This window comes from Haliotis rubra, unplaced genomic scaffold (assembly GCF_003918875.1).
Source record: "Haliotis rubra isolate DU_JTF1 unplaced genomic scaffold, ASM391887v1 Scf279, whole genome shotgun sequence".
In the NCBI taxonomy this organism is placed as follows: domain Eukaryota; kingdom Metazoa; phylum Mollusca; class Gastropoda; order Lepetellida; family Haliotidae; genus Haliotis; species Haliotis rubra.
Window position 1 is genome coordinate 534,978 of NW_025766880.1, and position 21,638 is coordinate 556,615.

Sequence of the window (21,638 nt, forward strand, 5' to 3'; positions counted from 1 at the left end):
CTATTTAAAGAAGTAGGGAAAATGTCAAAAGGAATGTCTTTAGGGCCTTCGTAAAAGAGTCAAGGGTCGGCGCAAGTTTGATTTGGAGCGGTAGAGAGTTCCATAAGAGAGGCGCGACATGCTGAAAACTCCTCTTTCCAAAAAGAGGTGAGCCGAGCTTGAGGTACTTTGAGGAGCTGTTTATCCTGGGAACGCAGAGTTCTGGAAGGCACATACTGGGTTAGGAGAGATGTGAGATATCTAGGAGCAAGGTTGTTGAGACACTTAAAGACTGTACACAGAACTTTGAAGTCAACTCGGTATTGAACAGGAAGCCAGTGCAAAGACTTTATCACAGTGGTTATATGCTCATATTTAGAACTCAAAGGTATAATTCTAGCGGCTGTATTCTGCACTTTCTGGATTGTTTTCATGTGTTCTTTGGATATTCCAGTGAGAAGGCTATTGCAGTAGTCTAGGTGGGAAGACACAAGACATCTGACCAGGATATGTGCACTCTCTTTAGTGATGTATTTTCGGATGGTACCAATGGAACGAATGTGAAAGTAGCATGTTTTACACAGATGATCCACTTGTGCAGACATGGAAAGGTCCGACTGTAGCTGTACTCTAAGATCTTTAACTTGTCGTGATGTTGCGGAGATACAAGCAGAAGCAATCATCACTTGCTCAACATCTACCTTGTGCGAATGTCAAGTGATGGTCGAATATGAGTAGCAAGAATTTGGCCTCTTCTACTACCTTGATGGGTATCTTTGTGTGGTTTGTATTTACGACAAAAGTGAATTAAATTTGTTTTGGATTTTGAAAATGTAAAGCCATTTTCATTGGCCCATTTTTGGATTTTGTTAAGGTAGAGTTGTAGCTGCCATTCTATTGTGTGCATATTCTTTCCACGGCATGAAATATTGAAATCATCCACGAAAAGGGACCCATCAACTGTTCAAGACGTTAGTGAGGCTGTTAATTCTGATGCTAAAAATGTGACAGACAGGACGCTGCCTTGAGGGACGCCTGGTCATGGTGGAAATATTCAGACAAAGTGGAACCCGTACTTGAAATTGTCTGTTGTTAAAAAACTGAGATATGAACTGAGGTAATCTGCCCCTCAATCCAAATTCATGCAGATCTCCTAAGATACCATGTGGAACACATGGTATCATATGCGTTTTCTAATTCTAAAAAGATAGATACAGTATGTTGTTTGTTGATGTCAGTGGGCGCATATGTAAACATTGTCGAACACAACACGAATAACTAATGACAGTAATATTCTTCACCTGTTGATTGTGACTGTAGTTTTATTCTGTTTCATGAAAATGGAATAACAGTGGATCAATGGATTTCCCTGGGCGATCACTTCTGAATTATTATGTTGTTGTTTAAACTTATCTTGTATGTTTATTCAGGTAAAAGTAGCAAAATAGAAAATATAAACTCAAGTACAAAAGAAACGCTACCAACTTTTCAAAATTACCCTGTGAAGAAACCACAAACACTAGAAACATGCAATAAAGTTTATTGAGACGACTGACATAAAAAGTTATTTGATGATTGTCAACAATTATAAATAACGATATGGTACCAATGTTACAGAGGATTCTTTTTAACGACACTTCAGCAATTTCATTTTCATTTTTTTACACATAAACTTCTGCTAAAGAAAAGTCTATAGCAATGACTATGGTGAACTCTAGTAGCGAGTATGGCCTCCTCGCGCCTCAAGACATGCATAGACCCTTCTACGCATTGATGACGTCAGTCGTCTGACGTCAGCAGGTGGAATGTTCCGCCATTCTTCTTGGAGGGTGTCAGCGAGTTCTTGACGGTTTGTTGGGGGGATGTTGACGGCGCCGAACACGACGATCAAGAGCGTCCCACAAGTGCTCGATTGGTGACATGTCAGGGGAGCATGCTGGCCACGGAAGAACATTAACGTTGTTTGCTTGAAGGAAGTTCTGTGTAATTCTTGCCACATGGGGTCTTGCATTGTCATGCTGAAGCAGGATGCCCTGTTGGCGATTGCGCAGAAATGGCAGTACTGTGGGGCGAAGAATGTCATCGATATACCGTCTGGCCGTCAGGTTGCCATTGACGATGACCAGTGGCGTCTTTTGTTCTCCACAAATGCCTCCCACACCATCACACTTCCCATTCCATAGGGAACGACCTCCTGAACGCAACAGGCGGCCTGTCGTTCTCCAGTACGACGATAAACCCGTGCCCTGCCATCGTTTCGGTACAAGAGAAATCTGCTCTCGTCGCTAAAGAGCACTCGCTGCCATTGACGTCGCTGCCATCGTCGTACTCGCCGTACCCACTCCAGTCGTCTCTCTGTCGATGTGCCTGGGTCAGCCGCTGTCCCCGGAACGGTCTGTAAGCCCTGATGCCAAAAGCTCTAAGCCGCCTGGTCACTGTGTGTCGACTGACACGACGACCTAACGCCAACGCCGCCGATGACGTCACCGTCAGGAAACGGTTGCGCAAGTGCAATGTGCGCAGGTACCGGTCCTCGCGTGGTGTTGTAACCCTGGGTCGGCCAGTTCTGGGTCTATCAGTAGTCTGGCCAGTCTGTCGATATCGTTGGACGAGTCTGGACACTGTTACGCGGTGACAGCCGAGGGTTTGAGCGACGTGGTCGTGAGTGGCGCCCATCTCCAACATTCCCAATGCTCTTTCTCGCTGCTGCGCTGTCAATCTCGGCATTCTTCTGGTGTCGTTTTGAGACAATGATGCTGTGCTTGCCTTCTGCATCGAATTTATACCCCAGTCGAACGAAAATTGTATTTTAATGACTAAAAACGTGCATTTCATGTTTTTTGTTTGGAAGTGTACAAAGCAAGGATTCTGTTCCAATTTTTGTTTGTAAACACCTAAGATGTGTTCGGGTGATATAGTTCCTGTACCTGGAAACTAAAATTTTTTTTTAGTAATTCATATTTTATAATTTTTTTGTTTGTAGCGTTTCTTTTGTACTTAAGTTTATATTGACAAATGTTCTGATGAGAAAAGGGCGAATGCAACTCTATTGTTTGTGCACACTTGTCAGTGATATGTCTGGACACCTGTTACTCATAGCTAAACAAAATGTGGCCACCTAGGCAGATAACGGCCATGAGAATTGCCGACTAATCAAAGCATGGCTTCCTGGTCAGATCATGCCAGTGGAACTGCTGACTAGTAAACAATGTAGCAAACAAAGCAACCTGTTTATCATTCATGTGCATATAAAAGCATGGAGGATAGGCACATAAATGAGAGCCGGCAGATAGCGGGAAGGTCGTGGACAGACCAGCAGAAGAGGCAAGCCAGGGACTGGAAGGGACGAACTGACCAGTCAATCCAGCTATCAACCTTACCTCGTTGCCTTCCCCTGGTACCCTCTGCCGGACTCTGCAAATTGTTTACTAAGTGTTCGCCCTATTTCACAAGTGTACTCGAGAAATAAAGCTACCATTCTTTGTACGACGCTGAGTCTCGTGTTGTCTCGAGTCCGCCACCCCTGGAGGTGTTACAACTTCCATAGGAATGCTGCTGTCACGATCACTGGCAATACCTAGTTTAACGATAGTTTTCCAGAAGGCACGTGAATCAGAGCTCTTATACTTGTATTAGAACCGTTGTTGTTCATTTCCTTGATATGCACATTTACATTCCCGTAATAATTTAGCACTTCTCCCAAACGTTTTTTTAAGGAATGGATGACTAACCGCTGAGCCACTGTTTTTCAGCAGAACACACTTTATCCCAAAGAATTTGGAGTTCATTGCACCAATAAGGCTTATATGGAGACTTAGAAAGTTTACACTTAGTGTTTTTGTTTTGGCTAACTGATGCGACTTTGTCCAATTCCGAATACATAAATGACATAAACTCACTATAGGCTGTATTTATGTTTTGAGTTGAAAGCCCCAGCTCTATCCTCTCAATAGTGTTGTTCTTAGCGGCAATGCTAGCTTCATTCTGCAGGAAGGTGATATACATATTACTCTGGTTGTATCTTTTAGAGGTGATTTGATCAGAATGTTGGTTGGTGTATCATCTTGGGTGTTGAGTGAACTAGGAAGCAGTATTCTCCAGGTCAGCACGGAGTGATTTCGGAAGGTGTCAGGTGTGTTAGTCCATCGATGAATGAAGTCCTCTTAATTACCCCGAAGTCATTAAATAGACAAAGGTCTTCGTGAGAGGTTATCACAAAATCAACCACAGATGATCCATTATTGATATGAGTGAAGTCCTGCTTACCAACACGCCCATTCAACAACGCACAGATTACCATTCAATAAAAAGTCAATAAAAGAGCTACCATTGGAGTTTTCTTTAAAGTCAATCACTTCACGTTCCGTTAACATCTTTGATATAATCTTTTTCAGTGCCAGATCTAGAATTTAGGTCCCCACAGATACATAACTTGTCTATATTCTGACACATATACAACTTGGAGAGAAGTGTCTCGAAGAACCGCTCTGCGTTGTTAGGGCGAGAAGAACAAGCAGGAGTCAGGTAACACACACAGCACTAGAGCGAAATTAACGTCGACACGGGAGGCCAATTTAAACCAGATCATATCTTCCTCCTCCGTACCCAGTACGTCAACATCAATGTCTTTGAATAAAGTATTTTTGAAAAAGGCACCAACTCCACCCGAACCTCTTTTATGGATGTTGTTCCGATTCTTTTATGGATGTTGTTCCGATTATTCCCATACCAGGAAAATCCCGTTAAGGTAGGTATAGATTTGTGACGGAGATAAGTCTCGCAGAGACCAAATACATCATAGTCTGAGTTTGAAATCAGAAATCTCATTTATGGATGCTGTTCCGATTATTCCCATACCAGGTATATCCCGTTAAGGTAGGTATAGATTTGTCACGGAGATAAGTCTCACACAGACCAAATACATCCTAGTCTGAGTTTGAAAACAGAAATTGTCTAGACGAATTATTTGCTCCGACGTTCCAGAAGCCTAGCTACAGGTTATTCTACTGTTTTGACTTGGCGGCTATGAGACGTTTTCCGTGCCCACTTCTTTCAGAATAGTATGTATGTTTGATCTGGCAATGAGCTCATCTTGAGACAAAGATCTGTCAAAGTAGACTCTCGAGAAGTCTTTACTGTCTTTAGGGTGTTTTGTTTTTGTTTTGTGGCGAATACAGTAGCCTGCACCAATATTTAATAGCCGTTGGTGTATACAAGTTGGAGAGGGGCTCTGCCACATTCTTCCCAATCCATAGCATTGTTTGTTGATTCACACATTTTGAGAAACCATTTACACATTTTATGCCGTACATCTTCAATAAGTTTACAATATGAGGTCCCCTATACTTCTGCACCATAACACACCATGGGAATAACCATAGCATCAAATATCTTAAATAACTATTGACATGGTATATTTCCAACTTTCTTTTAATATCTGTAGAGCGTCATAATAGCCTTTTTACTCTGTGCATCAAAAGTAGTTAGTTCTTTAGTCCAAATTTGTTTAGGTGTTAACACAATACCCAAATATCTATAAAAAGAGACACAATTTCGAGATACAAACCATAAAAAAATAATAAAAATTACACTAGTGAACTGGTCAACAAATTCTGAGCACAATTTCCAAAATTCAAAGCAGAATCACTGATTGTGTGTATCTATGCATTGCTGTAAAGTACAATAAAGTAAAGCAAAGAGTCTATAGCAGCATTTAAGCAAACCTGTTAACTGCTATCTGGCTGAGTACTTACTGATATCAAATTATACGATTATTGACATATATGATCAGATCTATTCTAATATCACTTGGGTTATCATGCTCAAAATGATCAATATATAGCAAATGTATACTCTGATACTGACTTTAAGCCATAACTACTACAGTACTCAGGACAGGTTTCACCATGTGTAAAGTAATGATAAACATTTCTGAATAATATTGGTATAACTTTTTCATGGTGTTTGCAAACCGATTCAGATACTTAATGTGACAACATTCTGTGAAAAAAAGTATGTTCATGGATGGATCTATTAAATTGATTTTACAAATGTGCCAAAGTAGCTCAAGATAAGGAATATATTTTCTGTATTATATCACTGAGAGTCGACAATTTCACAAGCGCAGCAACATTTGAAAAAAACCAATCGATTGAAGTTTATCAATTATGTTCTCATTATGCATAAGAAATAAATAGATAATAAATGGCTTTGAGATGGTCTGTCTGGATACGCCGAAGCGCCTTGCCACCTCATGTTGCGATGCCCCTCCTTGTAAACGGCCGATGGCGTTGTGCCTTTGAGTTTCTGTCAGTAATGAGGCATGATGGGTAATGTGGAGTGTTGACGCGACAGGCTGAGTACAGGTGACAATTTTACAATGCACTTGTCAAGCTCACAGGACTACGTATAATCTGTAATGGCGTCGCCATACGTTGTGCCATACGTAGCATCAAAGCTCGTAAGCGAAGTCGTACAGACGAAGAAGACACATCATCTACAACAGCTAAAAAAAAAGACTTTGTGAAATTGAGAGAACGAAAAGTGATATAGACTCTATACTCAACACATCGCCGGAGTGCGCGAAAACTATAGACGATGTGCTGCTGGCTATTGATAACTGACCAAACATATTGATGGAAGATTTCAATCGTTAGAGGACAAACCAATGGGGAAGATGAAACGTATGATAGACTCTGAGGTTCGAGAAGTTAGATCTGATGTGAAGGTCATGATCAAGAATGTAAACAAAGATATGACCCAGATTCGAGATGATCAGTCACGGGTCATCGGTCAGCTGAGGAGTGCCATCTGCAGTGTTAAACGTGATTGTGATAAGGGCGATAGAACTTACGATATTCAGTTAAACATCCTCATATGTAACATCCACGAAACCGCTTCAGAAAATGTCTCATCTGAAGTGGCCAGCGTCATCAGAGAGGGTCTTAAATTCAGAAATGGCAGTGTTGTAAGCGCAGTGCGGAAACAATCTCACAACGAAAGACATCCTGGTGTTATTGTCGCTAAAAGTGATAGTTATGAAGACAAAATTCAGATTCTAAGCGAAAAGAAGAAACTGAGAGAAAGTCGTAACTTGCAGAGTGTCTACATTGCAAGCGACGAGCCTTTACAACAACGTCTCTTTGAATCCAATATGAAGGTGCTGGCTAACTCTGTTGGGGTAAATGGGGATGACAGAATGTGGCAGTCTCTACAGGAATGGCGGGTGGAGAGAGGGATAGCGACGTCGGGAGGACAACGCACAGGACCGGGACAACCAACAAGACGGAAACACATCGGATCACAGCGACGACGACGACGATTTGGATGGTTTTACGTCGGCTTCTGGCTAGGCCAATTTCGCCGACGGGGTAGGTGGGGTTTAATATAATTATAAATAATTGATAATAACGGAAAAAAAACCATACCCAAAAAAATGTTAATGAAGGGGCTTTAACTTATGTGAATTTGGAATAAAAACGTTTAAAACATGAGACGGAAATAATATCTAAAAGGCCGAAATTATGAAGGGAAAGTTAGGAAAAAAAGTAGATTGTTGATTAGTTAATGAGAGAAAGAGTGATGACTGAATGGAAAGTTACTGTAAACGGGGAGCTAAGGGGTGGGGAGGGGTTATATAACAAATAGGTATAGCATAGGTGGGCTTTAGTGTTGTTACAGTAAGCTTATTGAAATAATAAGGGGACCTATAAAATAAACAAACAGGGTTTAAGCGAGGGTTGGGGGTTGGGGTTAGGGGTAAGAGCAGAGAGGGAAGTTGGCCTGGTTGTGTGGGTGAAGAAGCGTGGGTGATTGGCCTTGAATATTGGGGCGAGAGGTATAGGTAGGTTGATAGCAGTAGAAGGTAAACCGGATCGAGATTGCACTGTATAGATGAGGGGGCGGACGTCGGAGAAGACAGTGAGTGGTTGGGAGAGTGAGTTTCGATCACAGCGACTTACAACCACTTGGTAATGTTTACCAACAGGTGTCACATGGTCGTAGTCGTCAGTCCAGTCATCGGGAGACACGTCATGGAGACAGAGGTCACCAGGGCAGGGCAGGGCAGGTCGCGACCGGGAGCGTTCGTCGCCACTCGCCCCTGTCCGTAACCTCCAAGAAGACTCGTCCCCCTATCGATGCTTTTTATGTGCGAAAATACGACAAACCAATCAGAACGCGCTTAATGGTTGCGGTGCTTTGATAAAAATAATCCCGAGTACTTAAATCGTTTATGGCTTTATGTCATTGTTTAAAAAATCATGGTAACGTAGGTAACAGGATTTTGCTGCCTATTATGAAGTTTTTAATAAGAATCATGCGATTGACGGTGAGAGATTCAAATACACGCACGTGCGTTTGTTGACATAAGGACTTTCATAGGTCCAACTGAGTTTATTTCTGACGATCTTGCGGGGCTAGTTATGGCGGTTGTACGTGCGCTTCCAACAATTTTAGGAAATGTAATTATAAATCGTTACTAGTTTCAAAACAATAATATTATATTTGTATGTAACTAATCAACTTTAATCTTTAACACGCCCTACTACGATGGACTGTCCATCTACATATAGAAACAGGAACTACAGAACAGGTATTAGCTGGAGTTTCATTCAGGAAGATTGATCCTTTTTCAATCAACAGAGGTTTTATGAATGCTGGTTAATGTATAACAGACATTAATGACATTATTGAAAGGTTGGAATTATCTGAAGGAACCCAAAGAGAACTGGATGATGCAAATAAATTTTTTGTCAGTGTTGAAATAAGCGAAATGACGAAAACAGTGTGCCCTCAAGAACAATTAATCTGGATAGCATACATAAAGGTAACAAGCAACGCCGAACGAAATAAAATGATGGAGTGTAGAACTGTCAGATTTGTGGAATGACATGCGTATGTGGCTGAGAACCGATGGAGGGCGCCGGGAAGACAGAACGTTGTTTTGAAAGCTGTCTATGTTGAAAAACGAAGATCATTTGTTAGACAGTGTGAAAGGGCAAAGCGAAATTATAATAAGCAACTCTTAACGAACTAGAAGAGTTATGTAAATCCGATATGGGACAGTTTTGGAGGAAGATAGGCAAACTAGGAGTAGGTTGTGAAAGAGGCAAGGAGATTACTATGGAAGCAACTATAGAGTATGGTACGATATGTACTGACACAGACGTGATGATGGATAAGTGGAGAAACTAGTATTCTGAACTTTCAAACTGTATCGTATGTTGTGATACTCCTATGCCTGTTATCGGGGATGCTGAAGACGCTCAGATGTGACATTATATAACATTAGAAGAAATGAGATATGCGATAGCCAAGGCAAAGAAAGGTAAAGCATGTGGAATAGATAATATCCCAGCGGAAGCCCTTAATGATGTATGTGTGGGATATTTTCATAAGCTATTCAATACGACCGTAGATAGACTTGACTGACAAGTTGAATAACCAAGGCGGAAAGTTAATCATTAGTGGAGATTTCAACATTCACGTTGACAAAACAAATTACAACATCACTAAACAACTGAACTTCCTGCTGAAATCCAAAAATCTGGTCCAGCACATTATCCACCCAACTCACAAGAATGGACACACTTTGGACTAATTGACAAGGGCCAGTGAAATAAATGTTTATGATGTCATCTATGACCATTCTGTTCATTCCGACCATGTTGGTTTACTTTGCTCCACAAATCTTCACAATCCCCAACCATCAACCATTCGAATCAAGTGCCGAAAATGGAAGGATATCGATATTGATTCCTTCTCAGCCGATGTTAAGTCATCACTGGATTCAGTGAAGTCACATTCATTGCCGGCTGCAGTTAATACCTACAACCAAGCTCTCAGTGACGTACTGAATACACATGCTCCACAAAAAAAAGGCAATAGGCAGTAACCATGCACAAACAAAGTGCCTGGTACAATGGCGACATTAGATCAGCCAAGCAAAGGCGACGGAAACTGGAGAGGAAAATGAGAAAACACAGCAGACCATTCATTGTCAGATGCATGCTGAACAACACAACAAAGTGAACAAACTAATTGAAGATGCAAAGAGAAATTACTTCACATCCAAATTGAATCAGGCAAAAAATCAAATCCAGTTGCTCCTCAAGAAGAAACAACGAGCACTTCCTTCTCATTCATCAACATCAGAAACATCTTGAGTACATCTCGCAACGAATGTGCGCCCAATGCAGCTCGTGAGGAGACAGTCACTTCTGTACATACTCAACTGACATGCTTTGCACCAACCACTGATAAAGAGATCAGTATATTAATTGCAAAAAAGTCCAACTAAAGCGTGTTCTCTCGATCCTTGTCCAACATGGCTTATGAAAAACAGCCCACAGGCCGTCATACCAACTATTACATCCATAGTGGACCAGTCACTAAGTCAATGTCAGGTATCATCGTCACTGAAGGAAGCACTTTTAACACCTCTTTTAAAGAAGCCAACACTGGAACCAAATGTCTTTAAGAACTATCGTCCAGTTTCAAATCTGCCATTCATTTCCAAACTGATAGAGCCAACTGAAACAACCCCTCCTGGACAACAATCTTGGTGATATCATGCAGTCAGCATACAAATAGGTCACAGCACAGAAACAGCTTTGCTTCGTGTGCAGAATGACTTTCTGCATGCTGTTGATTCTAAGGGAGCGGCAAATCTTGTCCTCTTGGATCTATCAGCGGCTTTTGACACAATAGACTATTCCATTCTCTTTGAAACTCTACAGTTATGTCTTGGAGTCACAGGCGATGCGTTAACACGGTTTCAATCGAACCTCACAGGACGCAAGCAATCAGTTATCATCGATGGGGTAAGGTCTGAGAGCAGAGAATGAAGGTTTGGAGTGCCACAAGGCTCAGTCCTAAGCCAAATCCTGTTCACTGTATATACCATACCTGTTGGTGATATAGCCCGAGCCCACAATCTCAGTTATCATCTCTATGCTGATGACACTCAGCTATATCTCGGGTTTAAGCCACTAACTGCATCTTCTGTACATAATACCCTGCAGACAATAACACATTGCATGGCTGAGATCAAATGTTGGATGAACAGAAAATTTCTGAAATTGAACGATGACAAAACTGAGATTCTCATCGTCAGCTCCAAACAGACAAAATCAAAGTTCAAGGTCCCTGGAGTTCACATTGGAGACACGTTTGTTAAACCAGAAAGCCATGCTCGAAATCTAGGTGTCATCTTTGACTCAGCATTAAGCATGGAAAATCACGTCAGTAACATCTGCAAGTATGCTTATTACCACCTAAGGAACATCAGACAGATTAGCAGGTACATGGACACACCATCACTAAAATACCTAACCGATGCATTTGCGACATCACGTCTGGACTACTGCAACAGTCTACTCTATGGAATACAGCAGCAGTACATGGACAAGTTACAGCGTGTTCAAAACACAGTTGCCAGGCTCATAACACGCACACATATGCATGTGCACATAACACCAGTCCTGAAGGACCTTCACTGGCTCCCTGTAAAAGACAGAGTTGTATTCAAACTTCTTGTGTTTGTTTACAAGTTAATTAATGGGCTTGCTCCATTCTATCTCCAGGAACTAGTCAACCTTCACAAGCCTGGAAGGTCACTCAGATCATCTAGTCAGCAAAACTTAGATGTTCCATTTGTCCGAACCACAACATACGGGGACAGAACATTTAGCAGAGCGTGTGCTGTACACTGGAATGGATTACCTGAAAATATCAGAAAATCGGAAAATATCAATAGTTACCGATCTTGTCTCAAAACCATCCTCTTCAAACGAGCATTCGACAAAGCGCACATGAGCAGGACTCTGGATATGTAACGCTATACAACTGTCTAATTTGATTTGATTTTGATTTGATACCCCTTGTCATACAGAGTGAGCGAGTAAGTGTGTTTAGTTTTACGCCGCTTTTAGCAATATTCCAGCAATATCCTGGCTAGGGACACCAGAAATATGCTTCACGCGTTGTGTCGATGTGGGGAATCGAACCCGGGTCTTCAGCGTGACGAGCGAACGCATCAACCATTAGGCTACCCCACCGCCCTTGTCATACACAGGATTAACTATCACTAATTCTTCCTACAAACTGTATTGCAGCATCTTGAAAAATAGACTTTCTAACTATGTGGAAGAGAATGATATTTTAGGAAACAGGCAATTGCAAAATGGTTTTAGAAGAGGAAGGTCTACAGCAGAGCATGTGGCAGCTATTACATCTATAGTGGAAACTCGGAAGTCTATGATCAAGTCAGTTGTTGTGATCTATAGCCCGTACTGTCTATAGTGATTTCAATTTAAGATAGCGTACTAGTTTTAATTCTATAACTTATAGTATTTTTACTGTCCTTCGATGACAAGTTTTTACGTTCTAAATTTATTGATTTTAGTATTGATATAAATTAAATTGTTCTCGTCACGATGTGGCTGAAATATTGCCGATGTGACGTTAAATATTAACTCACTCACTCACTCACTCACTATGAATAAGTCGACGTGTGCAGTTTATATTGATTTTCGCAAGGCCTACGATTGTAGTGATAGGAGACTGTACAAAACTTGTTTGTACAAAACTTGTTTGAAGCATGTCGGCGTAAGAGGCAAGATGACTACGATTACCCCCCTTTATAGACGAGTTGAGTGCTGTGTCCGACTTAATGGACGATATACATACAGAGTGGTTTGATGTGAAATGTGGACTTAAACAGGGATGTTTACTCTCGCCAATTCTTTTTAACCTGCATATTAATGATCTTTTAACAACCATCAATCATTTATCTGTGGGCATTAAAATCACGAGGAAACGATTGGAATTTTAGCTTATGCAGACGATATAGTGATTTTAGCTGAATCATAGAGTGACCTGAATCTTCTTTTAGACTGTTCGAGTACCTGGTGCAAGAACAACTCTATGACTATCAATTCGGACAAGTCAAAGATTGTACATTTTAGGACTAGTTCTTCAACTCGCAGTGATGCTGTTTTCAAATATGGTGAAGATTCCCTGGAGGTAGTGGAGTTCTACAATCATCTCGGAATTCTTTTAACGGAACACCTTGATTACACTCGTGTGGCAAGAGCTTCAGTCAACTCCGCCAGTAGAGCCTTGAATCTTCTCCTTTCCAAATACAAGCTATTAGGCGGGATGGAGTACAACACCATTACCAAGTTATATGATGCCATGGTGTGGCCATCTGTGGATGATAGTGCCAGTATTTGGGGGACTCAAAATATGTCGTGCATTGAAGCTCTGCATAACAAAGCAATGAGATTATCCTGGGCCTACGGAAATATACCCTCAACAATGGTATGCACGGTGACATGGGTTGGATCCCCCCAGTCGTGCGACAGTGCGGAAGTGTGACACGTCTGTACATGAGACTGCGTAACATGGATCCTTAACGTATGACTCATCGAGTTTTTATCTTGAACTATCACTGGGCATCAAGTCGGAAGAGAAACCAGGTTTTTAGAATCCACAACAAGTTTGATTTTATCGGAACCAGTCATTTTACAGATATTAAATATATGTATGACAAGAAACATGTTGTATCAACGGTGAAAAGAGAAAATGATTGAAGTCTTCGACACAACATGGAGACAGCAAATCAACCAACCTACAGGAAGAAATGGAAATGAAACTGAGAACCAATTGTACATTTAAGGATTCCTATCAACCAGAGCCACCTGTTAACAGCCCTCTGAGTAGAACACAGAGAAGAGTTATAGCCAAGTTTAGATGTGGAGTAGCACCTCTCGGTATAGAGACAGGCCGATACAACGACACGCCTGTAGAAGAAAGAACATGCCCATTCCCCAACGATTTTATTGAAGATGTGAAACACGGTTTATTACACTGTCCCATTTACACCGATGCCAGAGATGACCTCTACGATCATTGTTTTACTAATGATATGCACAAGTGGGTTTTATTCTTTCCAGACCAGAAGTAATTAGCAACTGTCAAGGCCTGCACATCTATTTTGTCTATTCGTAAAGATAGGTTGTTTCACAACAATGTATAGATCTTTTTGCCATTGTATATTATACCCTTGTATACTGTATATATGTTAATTTCCTCATAGGTCATTTAAAAATTTGTATGGCGTATTTTACCAGCATTTACATGTATATATGATTTGTGAATTTTGTATCTTATTTGCTACTGTGATATATTTAATAGCTCCAGTGATTTATTTTATATTTTTAAGTCTCTCATAACTTGTTACATTTTATCTGTTTTATGTATGTTTTAGAATGTTAATGTCTATTGTATCAAGGTAAGACATTAATAATAATCTGTCTGTCTGTCTGTCTGTCTGCCAGTCTTGAAATTCTTTTGTCGTCTATAGTGGCTTAAAGCAATGCATGTGAAGTACCGTTGATGTGGCTTTTAAAGCCTACAGTCATAGGCTTCAGCTCGGGGTGATACACAATTTCTATGATATTTTTAACAATGTTACTTATCATTTGATAATTGTTATTTTAAAAGAAATATACTCTTTAGAAAAAGTTTGAATAATATGTTTTGTAAAAAATCAATGGTATTTTAAATTTGGTCTATCATATAAGTAACTGAGATTGTTAGTGACTGCATCCTAGGTATGCAAAAGTATTTTAGAATTATGGTCCCTCTGAGAGGGTACATAAGAACACGTCTTTCAAAGTATATTTAATTGTAGTATATATTTTCGTTTAAATTAATGGTTATATCTGTCCAAATTGCCAAAACCTAATTACTGCCGATCTGACTTAAAATAGTAACTCACTCACTCATATAGGTAAGTCAAGTCGAGTAACCGGCCTTCAACTTGATCCGTTTCAATTTCTCCCGTCGCTGTGACCTAGATATCCCAGGAGGTTTCTTTTAAAGACCCCATACGATGGGTCGGCGTGACATTAGGTTCAGTTCAGAAACCAGGCCGCACAGCACGATGTACATTGTTAAGTCAAACAGGCTTCATGCTATTGTCATAGTGGCCGATAGGGATAAGCCTTGTCTGAATGAACATGTATACTTCCAAAGGCTGATTACCAAGTAGCCATACATATGTCAAGAAATGCATAATTGTTATTATTTGTAAAATGCTTATCCAAGTGTTAGCCCAATTGTATTATACATGGAGCGTCAGTCATCCAGAGCGAACAACGCACCTATGTCGCTGTGCATTACTGTTTTTAGTATCTATGACTTAATCCATAAACCTGGATATATACACTGTGGTCCAGATACGGAAACAGAAATAGGTCTTTAACCTTTGTGCTATATCTCAGGCGAGGTCCTACGGGGCACTTACACTACCACTACTATCATGATGTTCTGAACTGACATAGTGGGCTTCCTGTTGTGTATATCACTGTATAAAGCAGACTTGCATAACCGCTATCCTCTCGAATTATTCAGCAAACGTACAACGCGTTTGTTGCACGACTTCGACAGGGGCGTAGCCGGGGGAATTTAAATTGTAAGCACATCAATACTGGAAAGGATTATTGTGGTGAAGTTTAAGCACATTGCCAACAAAACGTTTTAAGGATTATTGCAAATATTTGGACTTAACAGCTAATGATAAAATCAGTGATATGTTCTGGAACCATCTTTTAATAGTCAATTTGTAAAAAGACCGCCCCCGTGGTGTAGTGGTTAGAGTCTCCGCCCGGAGAGCGGAAGGTCGCGTGTTCGATTCCCGACCGCGTCATACCAAAAGACGTTAAAATATGGTACTTGTTGATTCCTGCCTGGCGCTCGGCATTAATGGGTACAAGCGAGAACCAAAACCTGATGTTTACAAAATCAACAAACACTTCCAAGCAAGGACAGATGATGAAAGATTTATCATCTCTCTATACCATATACTATATAACATACTTTAAAAATCTTTCAGCAGGTCAACGAAAACAGAAGAGAAGTCTATTTTATGTAATGAGTGTAGCGGGAGAATTTTCTAAAAAATCCATTTCTTCACCGATTTTGTTCAAATTTGAAATATAAGTTACTCATAACATATAAAAACAATATACGGTTGCAAAAATCTAGATTTTTATTTTTAAAAATGATTGTCCAAACAGTGATTCGAACCCCTGTGGTAGTGATGACGAATAGAAATTCGACCATTTTCCTTCCGGGTACGTAGGGGAGGTAATTGTGGTTAAGGCCAGCCAGAAGACTGGTGGTACCGGTGTTATATCTTTCAGTGCAAAAATATATCTTTGTTAATACAACCATAAATATTCTACATATGAATTAAAATGGATAGCGTTATATAACATTTTAGGACAATACAAACAAGTTTAATGTGAGCATATTATCTCAGAACACCTTCGGATAGGTTGGACTGATACCCGGTCGTATATAATCCTCCTGAAATCGAGCTTGATTGAATAGGGGAACCTCCATTCCAACCTTTCGGGTTCTTTCCCGGTGCATGTAACTAGATTACTCCGGGAGCCGATGTTACGTGTGAACCCGAGCCGTTGGTGTCGGTGTTCGCTTATTGCTGCGTTTTAAGTCGACGTATAGCCCCCGTTAACTCATACAAGGGTCTCAAATGTTTTGTGCTCTTATCTCGGATTGTCATTCCGACGTGTACAACTACCCACAGTAGCAGCTGTGGAAACCGCGGTGGGTTTGACGGCTGACTTTGTGTGCTGGCGATTAGGTGCCTGACTCTTTGGGTTTGGGTTCGAATCCCGGATGGGACTCAACCCAACACAAGTACTAGAATCTGTACTTTACTGAGAACGTTTTATCCCAAATATAGCATGTGTTACATTTGACCACTTTCTAAATGGCATTGTGTATTTTATACTCGTCATTGCCGATTTGCAGAACAACGTCATTGCCATGGCCCGCAAGGAGCCCTGATGTAAAACCCAGTCGGACATTTTTGGAATATCTTGGACGCCAAGTTCGAGCTTGAGATTCCTCTTTTCACAATCTTCAGGAATCGTCACTTCATAAAGAATGGCAATGATTTTCACATGCTTAGAATTCGACGTTGGTTCTCGGGGCGAGGAGGAGACGTTCAGATGTTATCCGGGTGAGAGGAGGTTGCAGCAGGTACTGATGTGGTCGCCAGCGGTGGCTCATAGAAGTACAACAATAATTATTGGAAACTGTGTGACAATCATATTGGTGGCATAGTAATGGTGACCATGCTTTCCGGCATCGTTGATACTGACGTATTTTGTTCATTCCTATCAGGGGGCGTTGGAGTAGACTAATGGTTAAAGCATCCGCTCGTCACGCTGTAGACTCAGGTTCGATTCTCCACATGAGTACAATGTGTGTAGCCCATTTCTGGTGTCCCCCACCGTGATATTGCTGGAATATTGCTAAAAGCGGCGTAAACCTGACTGACTGACTGACTGACTGACTCATTCCTCTCAGATTGTAAGTACTTGAAATGGTTGTGATGAAATCGCCCTCTAGTTCCAGAGAAACGAGCGGCCCGCTGATTCCTTAACTACGGGCCATTATCAGTTCTGTTGTCAAATGACGTCACAGCAGGTGACGTCACGCTCCATAATGACGTCATAATCTTGTTTCATGATCTAACAGTGTTGGGTCAACAGCCCGTTGCGAGTAAGTTGTTTGAACTTAAAATTAAATTTATGATACTATTTTGTCGTTTTTAACACAAATTCCACCATTTTAGCTGGATAGGGCAGTTAATTGACCTATGGCTTCTGCAAATGACAATGTCCTGCAAAGCAGCGTTACCCCAAAAGTGTAGGGATACATTTAAAGGTTTTGGTGAATCGGTTTTCAAATTGCGACCGTATATGCTGATTATACGGTCGGAAATTTATAGCATTGACCAATCAGAACTCGTGTTTCATACTAAGTTGAATTAGAATATGTAATTAACTCTTCAAACTCACTTACACAGTACTCTCCCTAGTGTACTACGACGCGTGGCGCGTGGTCCTGTGCTCAAAGCTCAGGTCACAAAACGGTGAAGTTAAGCAGCGTCGAGCTCGGAGAGTCCTTGGATAGGTGACCGTGTTTGGCAGCTTGACTCTTGAGAGTTTCTAGGACTTGAGTCCTGCCCCACAACGAAGCACATGTGACACATGTGGTCTCACCTTAGGCAAGTGAGTTTGTTCAAAATTGTCTCTGTTCACCCAGCAGGAAAATGGGTACCCGGTGGAAAAAAGTCATATGACTATAACCTTCTAGCGCCTAACAGGCAGCTTGGGTTATCCGGTGTAATAATGTGCTGTGCTTTGATTGTTAGCGCTATGAGCATACCTAGTGTGGAGTTTGGCGCTATATAAATGGACACATTATTATTATTATTATTTCTGTGATGTCACTTGCATTGTGACGTCATAACTCAGTTATGACGTCATAGTGACGACGTCATAGTCCTAACTGCCAGTTCACCTGATGAAGGGACCTGGAATGGTCTCGAAACGTCGTGAGAGAAATTAAAAAGAAGTTTAATCCATAAAAATATCTTGGAATACATAGCCTGCTTTTATATTGTGTTGTCCTCTATAGTTAAAGTACTTTAGTGTTAATTACTAGTTTTAGATTGAAATGTGTGATATACTAGTTGTTTTACTGTCCTTTGCTGACAGGTTTTTATAATTTACCTTTATTCATTGTAAAATTATAACTTGTTTCTGGTCACGATATGGCTGAAATATTGCCGATGTGACTTAAAATCTTAACTCACTCACTCACTCACTCATAGACTTTTGTACAACTAACCTACTCTCATTAGCCGCTTACAAACACAGACCCACTGAATGCCTCATCTACTCACAAAGGTCCATGGTGCTGAGACACATTGCTTGACTCACCTACTGTCACCCAGTCCCTTGATGCTGGGATTAGGACATCCAAATAGCAGCGTGAAAGCATAGGAGGCCGACGCGGCCAGTGTTACTATCATGGTCAGTTTCACACAACCCCTGTTGGTCAGCTTGAGTTTGCTGGTAAGAATACCACCGAGTAAAGTGCCTACAGTCGCCCAGAGAAATTCTTCTATACCTACAACATGGGCTTACACATACTGAAACAGTCGAAATGAATGACAAACAATTTTGGTTGTACATCGTGAAACACACTCAATAAGATTCGATCCCGTTCGAAGACGTCACTGTCGACCGACGTCCGGTCCTCTCATGTCTATATACCAAGAACAACTTAATATCATACTTGTATCCATCTCACAAACTATTACGAACAGTCAAAGTGTGTCAATACACCATATTTTGATAAGGACATCGAATGTGTCACAAGTGGCAAATCTCGGGTTCCTTTTGGCTGCTATTTAGTGTTAGTAAACCAGAATGGCCTTGAACCGGCAACATTTTCTTACCCACTATAAAGTTGGCTTTCGAAGCCTGTGTCCCAAACTGATTCTCGATGTATTTGGGGGCGAAGGCCACGTTTCCCCCGACGAAGAAGAGCACGCTGCAGTTTCCCAGCAACAAACAAGCTACCACCGGGTTCCGCATCACTCGCACCACCGATTTGGGTAAATCTACAAGTACAGAAGATGATTCTCTTGGTTGTGTACCCTACTGTGACCGTGATCGACGGTACTGTGGTACTCAGTGATAACGGATAGGAGTTTCTCGTACCTGACAGTTCTTCCTTAAGGGTGTGGCATTTGGCGTTTACGGGTCGTTTGGTGAGTTTCTTAATACGCTTTGGAAAGCAGCCTAAGGGAACAGCAAAGAGGAAGGCTGCACATCCAAAGACCAGGTACCCAATCCACCATGCCCCGATCCATTGTGGGTGAAGAGGATCCATCCGTGTGTCTTCAAAGCAAACAGTATAATAAGGATTAGACGGATAAGCCTAATAACGACTGCTGATATCCGATTTAGAATTGGTCTTTAGCATCCCATGCTTGTCTTAAATTGTGACTAACAGGGACTGCTGATATCCGATTTAGAATTGGTCTTTAGCATCCCATGCTTGTCTTAAATTGTGACTAACGGGATCGGTGGTCATGTTCGTTGACTGCGTTGACACATTCCATTGTATCCCACTTGTGTAGATCGATACTTATTATGTTAAAGGTGGGTTGTCAAGTGGTGTATTTTCCATACTCGATTATGTATGACACAGCTGGAGTGCTGCGTTATTCAACAAACAAACGGTCAACAATTGTTGATAAATACATGCTTGTGCAGGACTATAAGACATACTCACCACTAAGATCAACAGGTACGGTGCTTAAAACTCCACCTAGGCCAAGTGCAATAGCTGGGCCGAAGAACGACACTGTCATTATGATTCCTGCAAGATCATAGACAACACAAAACATAAATGTAAATGTCTGAAGTTTCAAACATCATTGGTTTGCTAAAGTGTTTCTCTTCACGTTTTCAGTTTCAAAATTAGAAATCACGCCACCTTGTCACTGGATTGTCTGTCTAAACGTTCTGTCACTGGGCCGCCTGGTCAGGACTCGACCAGTTTCCATGCCGACCTTGTATGAGATGTGCGTTGGTGCTATTATATAAATTGTGTAAGTAGTGCATGTTAACGAAAGAGTAGGGACCAGAGGAACCTGTTTCAGAAGATAGGCGAGACTGATTATTCTGTTGTCGTTCTAGATTAACAATGAAATCGAGGTTCTAAATGGAAAGCGAGTAAGATTTTCCTTCATTCTGGAAAATTATCATTGTATTTTCAGGTCGCTTTACACATGCCTGACACTCTTTTAAAAAATGTTATATTCATTTATCATCATCGAAAACATACCTGTCAGTAAACTTGACTGTTGTTTGTCACGGGAATTATTGTCCAGGTACGGTATACCCAGGGAAAACCGTGGGGATTTTACCCACTCCCAGTAACACCATAAGCACGGCAAGCACATTGTACACCCAACGTCCGTTGTCAGTCACTTGGTCCTTCGTGGCTGGACATCTCTCATGTTCCTGTACGGAATCCTGACACAGCCTGACTCTTTGTTCAGAAGAATAGTTGGAGGCAAGATCATCTAAAGAAGGCAGCGATACAGGATTCATGAAGTGTAAGAGGCCCGAAATTAGACTAGAAATGCCATACAAAGCCACTCCGCAGGACAGGATCCTAGGTATAAAGCGCTTCCCCCCAAAATGGCTGAAGAAGAAAATAGCTGAAAGATAACCGATTTCGCTGCAGCTTAGGAGGAGGCCACTTTTTGTACTGCTGAGGCCAAACTGTTTCTCTAGAGCTGTGATCTGAGACACTGTGTAGTACTTGACTGACTCCAGCACCAGTGACGACATACTGAACACGGCAGTGAAGCAGAGGATGTTGTGGAAACACCGTCGTTGACGTCCTCCAGACTGAGCCATGGCGTTGACACTCACGCCGCTGGATGCCATCTTGAATATCTCCTGCCTGATTGTGACAGATGAAAGGTCATGTACATGTCTTATTGAAAAACAGACAAATCCACGAAACAATTTCTTTACATATGGAGTGAGTGAGTGAGTTAGGATTTTAAGTCACATCGGCAGTATTTCGGCCATATCGTGACTATATCAAGTTATATGTTAAGAATACTTATAGGTAAAGTATAAAAACCTGTCAACGAAGGACAGTAAAACAACTAGACTATCACAGATATAAATTTTAAAACTATTAATCAAAGTTAAAACATTGTAACCATAAATGACAAGACAATA

The 21,638-nt window shown here is 41.2% G+C and overlaps 1 protein-coding gene across 1 annotated transcript; it reads right to left on the minus strand.

The window, feature by feature from the left end:
• Positions 1-13,055: 13,055 nt before the first annotated feature.
• Positions 13,056-21,323, minus strand: LOC124281047 (solute carrier organic anion transporter family member 3A1-like). The gene is made up of 6 exons (XM_046717056.1): positions 20,807-21,323; positions 20,170-20,256; positions 19,593-19,772; positions 19,328-19,492; positions 18,811-18,996; positions 13,056-13,189 (listed from the first exon to the last, which is right to left on the minus strand). The coding sequence occupies exons 1-6, from the start codon at positions 21,303-21,305 to the stop codon at positions 13,056-13,058; spliced, it is 1,251 nt and encodes a 416-aa protein (XP_046573012.1). The 5' UTR covers positions 21,306-21,323.
• Positions 21,324-21,638: the final 315 nt, after the last annotated feature.